The sequence below is a fragment of the Nannobrachium achirus genome, assembly GCF_963921795.1.
Source record: "Nannobrachium achirus genome assembly, chromosome: 11".
In the NCBI taxonomy this organism is placed as follows: Eukaryota; Metazoa; Chordata; class Actinopteri; order Myctophiformes; family Myctophidae; genus Nannobrachium; species Nannobrachium achirus.
In genome coordinates, this window is record NC_137820.1 from 36,751,895 (window position 1) to 36,756,353 (window position 4,459).

The window sequence follows — 4,459 nt, forward strand, 5'->3', positions numbered from 1 at the left end:
AGATAACGATGAGGATGATCTGATCAAACCAAGTCCTTCGTCTTCCCTCACACTGCTGTATCCCTCTCACTGTAATTATACATCATATTTGTTTCAAGCTGTTATGAAAGCAAATGCTATTGCTTTTGCAAACATTGTTGGCTCGTTATTGAGGTGATGTTATTTTAGTCTAACATAGACGCAGAGTTTGGTTCTATGCATTCCTTTGCACTTTACATTGCTGTATTGTTCATTGTCTGATGTTACATGGCAGGAACATGTGTCTGTTTCTTTTTGTAATATATCTGGTTACCTCTGACATATTTAAACTGCATCCTCAACTCTACTGTATGTCGTTTTGTTTACCATGCTCATGAACAACGATCTGTCCCTCCCAAATAAACAAACAAAGCAAAGATGGATTGAATTGTGGATCTCAGAATTATATCAGTGCCATGGTAATTATGAATGAATTACTTTTCATTTATTGATTGAAACTTTTGTCTATTCTCGAAAATAGCATTGAGGTTCACCCTCATGGGTGTCGCTCTCCATTCCGACATGTCGCCACTCCGAAATTGACTTCTTATTGTCGGAGTGGCGACACTTCCATAGAGGTTAAGTTTAGGGTAAGGGTTAGAGATAGGGTTAGTGTCGGAATGGAGACATGTCGGAAAGGAGACATGTCGGAGTGGCGGGGTGCAATGCTGTCGACATTGCACACAAACAAATCAACAGGGTTGCATTTTTAGTCCTTCACCGGCCATGCATGTTGAGGACCAACACAGGTGTTCTGATTGGCGTAGAACAAATGCAACCCATGAACACAGATGTAAAAGACAGACAGAAAAATAAAACCATAACAGAAAATGTAGTTTAAAACAATTACATATAGTGAGGAGGGGTAGCACGTTCCTCTTTATCAGGTGAAAAGCAGTGGTGGAAATGGTTCTCACATTTTTTTTACTTCAGTAAAGTACAACAAGTAGAAAGTACGTATACTCATTGTGCAGAATGTCCCATTTTATAACATTTCAAATGTATAAAATCTATAAATATATTTGAAAATAGCAGATCTACAAGAGGCTCCAGTAATTGGCCCCCATTTGAAAAGATCTGAACTATAAAATAAGTGAATGTGGTGGTTAAAGATTTTGATGCTATTTTAACAGATTACATTGGGGACATCTTAGATAGGTTGATTGATTGATTGATTGATTGATTGATTGATTGATTGATTGATTGATCAAATTTCCACAGAAAACCTACAGGATTGAGTGATCGCTGCAATACCATATGCCTTGAAGGACAACTAACCGTCTATGGACCATTCCCAGGGCCTTTGGTCAGCTGAAACTGGAGCCACCAGGGTCCTGTAAATGGAAATATAAGATTCTGTAAAGGGCAGAACTTTTCCGGGGAAGTCAAATAAAAAGAGGCAAACAAATAAATAGATTACATAAAAAAATATACATAAAATAAAACACAAAAGTCTTCTCCTTTCAGCCGCTTTACTCTCCCACTCTCAGTTCTCCTTTAGAAATAACTGTTTCCTGAAGTCTTCCATAATTCCTTTGCCTTTTCCCCTCATCAAATCACAAACAAAATGTCTGCCGGCAGCTACTGTTGTATAGTTCTTTATTGTCCTTTATGATGCTACTTAGTTCTGGTTGGGTATCACTGAGCACATTCCTGTGTTCTGCTTCCTCTCCCATCTCCATAAAGGGAGGCCTTGGTAAGGGGTGGCAAAATCTCCTCGTCTTTCTTTTCCTTCTGTTCCACTGCCTGGAACTCGTTCCGTTGTCGTCTATTTTCTTTCTTCAGCTGGTCTTTTTTCCCCTTTGCTGTTGGTTGTCTCCTCCACCTTACTGGTCATGGCCCTGCTCTTGGCTGTCATGGCCGCCAGTTCCCACCTGACACCGTGTGGGAGTTCAGACTGCTCCAGACCGTACTGGATAACTGCTAGCTTCGACAATGTATTCAGACTAGGACTTAAGTCTAAGATGTACAGGTCATCAGGTGAGTATCCCCCAAAGAGGATGACACAGTCTCCCACCATGCAGTAGCACATCCTATACATCCAGGGAGGGCCTTTCCCCTTCTGCTCCACCTTCCTCCAGGAGAACGTTCCCGGATTGAATTTCCACAGATCATTGAAGCTCTCCTCCAGTTGAAAGTTGTGGCCACTGAATAGGTACAGCTCTCCGTTGTAGACAAAGGCTGAATGACCCCCGCGCCCTGCTGGAAGGAGCCGCGGAGAAGGCGTGCTCAGCCAACGGTTGGTCTCTGTGTCAAACACTTTGATGTTGTTGTAATGGTCCTCGCCCTCCTCGCCACGGCCACCAAACACAAACATCTTTTTCCCGATGATGGTCGCGGAGTGACATAAGGAATAAGGTGCCGGAGTACCGCTGGTGTTAATCAAGGTCCAGACTAATGTGGTGGTGTCCAACTTATAGATGTCATTGGTGTATCTAGTGTCCTTGTTGTATCCCCCAAAGATATACATGGCCTTCCCCAGGACACAGGCGGAGTGGGCGCTCTTTGCACCCGGAACCGTCCCCGAAACCGCGGGCTCGAACCACCTGTGGGTGTCGACGTCGAACGCATAAAGAATGTTGCAGTACTCGTTCTTTGTGTAGTTGTACCCTCCCCAGATGTAGACGACGTACTCTATCAGCACGGTTGTGTGGCCGTAGCGCATGGAGGGAACCTCGAGGGGAGGATTTCTTCCTCCGGCCGTCACCGGTGGCAAAGTCCTCCAGTGCAACGACACCGTGTTGAAGATGTGCACCTCGATTTGACCCTTGATCTTGTCACGGTACCCTCCAAACGAATACAGCTTGGTTCCCACTGCCACAGCAGCAGGAAGGTGTATATTCGGCCCTTCCAGGTGTGCGGTCCAGCGCAACATGTTCCACTGCAGCAACACTGTCAACTAAAGGCACAGTAATAATGTTCATAAACCGCACAGTCATGCAGCACAAGCGTCACGTAAAGCTTGACCAATTGGCAAAGATGATGGGGAAAACGCTTAACACCTATAAGGAACTCCACAACCAGGCTCCTCTCTACCTCTCTGAGCTCCTCAAGCTGCATGTTCCGTCCTGTTCCCTCAGGTCCAGCGATGCCGGCCTCCTGGAAGCCCCCCAAGACCAGGCTCCGAAACCTGGGGCGACGACAGGGCTTTCTCTGTGGCTGACTTCAACTTCAGCTTGTGTTATTGTTAGTGTTTTATTGCTTTTAATTCTTTAGCGTATCTGTTTTTGGGCGGTGCTGCTAACCACTCCGTCCATGCAAAATCAGCACCCCCATTACGTATGCTTATTTCCCTTTTCTGATTGGTCAATATGATATGAAGTCCTGTGAGTCTATCATCAGCACCGCTCACTCCACACAGGTGTGACCTCCCCCCCCCCCCCCCTCAGATCAGCTATTTTGGGATTTTGGGGTGAAAACTTGTGAAATGGGACATTCTGCATAATAAATTTGCACATATTATGTGCAAATGACTACTTTTACTTTTGGTATAACTACATTTTGATGCAGATACTTTTGTAGGCCACTATTACTCAAGTACATTTTTAAGTCCAGACTTTTACTTGTAACAGTGTTTCAACATTGCTGTTTTGATATTGATACTTTAGGTAAAAAAGAAATCACACCTTGTGTGAAGTGAGCGGTGCTATTTATGAGTTCATTTCATTAAGTGTCCCGCAAAGCTTGGCCAATGTGACCCTGAGCGTACAACAAACTTTGAGCGCTTTGTGCCAAGATGTAGGCCAGATGAAGGCCAAGCTTCACGTCCCGGGCAAAGCCAGATGTTGGAGCTTAGCTCCTTCCAGGAGCACCATTCAAAAATGTAATACTTTTTCCATCACTGGTAAATACCCCTTTTTATACAGTATACAACTTATACAGTATACAGTATACAACTTGCTCACGCTTCTGCAGACAGGCTAGGCAAGCCTTATATCAAAAGTCACACGACCGGAGTAATACTACAGTTTCTTTTTTTTTTTTTTTTTTTTTACATCTGTTTATTAGTATTTTTCATTTTTAAAGACATATCGTCCATAGCAGATATGGAGAACAAACATGATGACAAAAACAAATTGGACCATATGACAAGTAGAAAAAAACCTTATAACATTACAAAAGTCGAATATACATATATAAACAATAAAAACAAACCTGACAGTTAAACCTTAAATAATACAACAGCAATAATGACAATACAGACAAGAAAGGAAAGAAAAAACAAAACAAACAAATGGCTGATGGCGGCACGCGTCCCCGGAGATAGGCGAACAGCATTCAGGGTAATCACACATTGTAATTAATCAGTAAAAGTTAGCAGGTGACCCTAGGGGGCGACTAAGCACTGTCTGCTCTTTTCAGGGACTCTAATAGGCGCAGGATAGGTGACCATATTTTTTGGAACTGGGGCTCCCTATCTGAATACTACAGTTTTTATCTG

General features: G+C 43.3%; 1 protein-coding gene across 1 annotated transcript; it reads right to left on the reverse strand.

The window, feature by feature from the left end:
• Positions 1–1,786: 1,786 nt before the first annotated feature.
• On the reverse strand, positions 1,787–2,893 carry LOC308294327 (kelch domain-containing protein 3-like; the record flags this gene model as incomplete). The annotated part of the gene is made up of 2 exons (XM_080737056.1): positions 1,787–1,892; positions 1,989–2,893. The coding sequence occupies 2 exons, from the start codon at positions 2,891–2,893 to the stop codon at positions 1,787–1,789; spliced, it is 1,011 nt and encodes a 336-aa protein (XP_080593182.1).
• Positions 2,894–4,459: the final 1,566 nt, after the last annotated feature.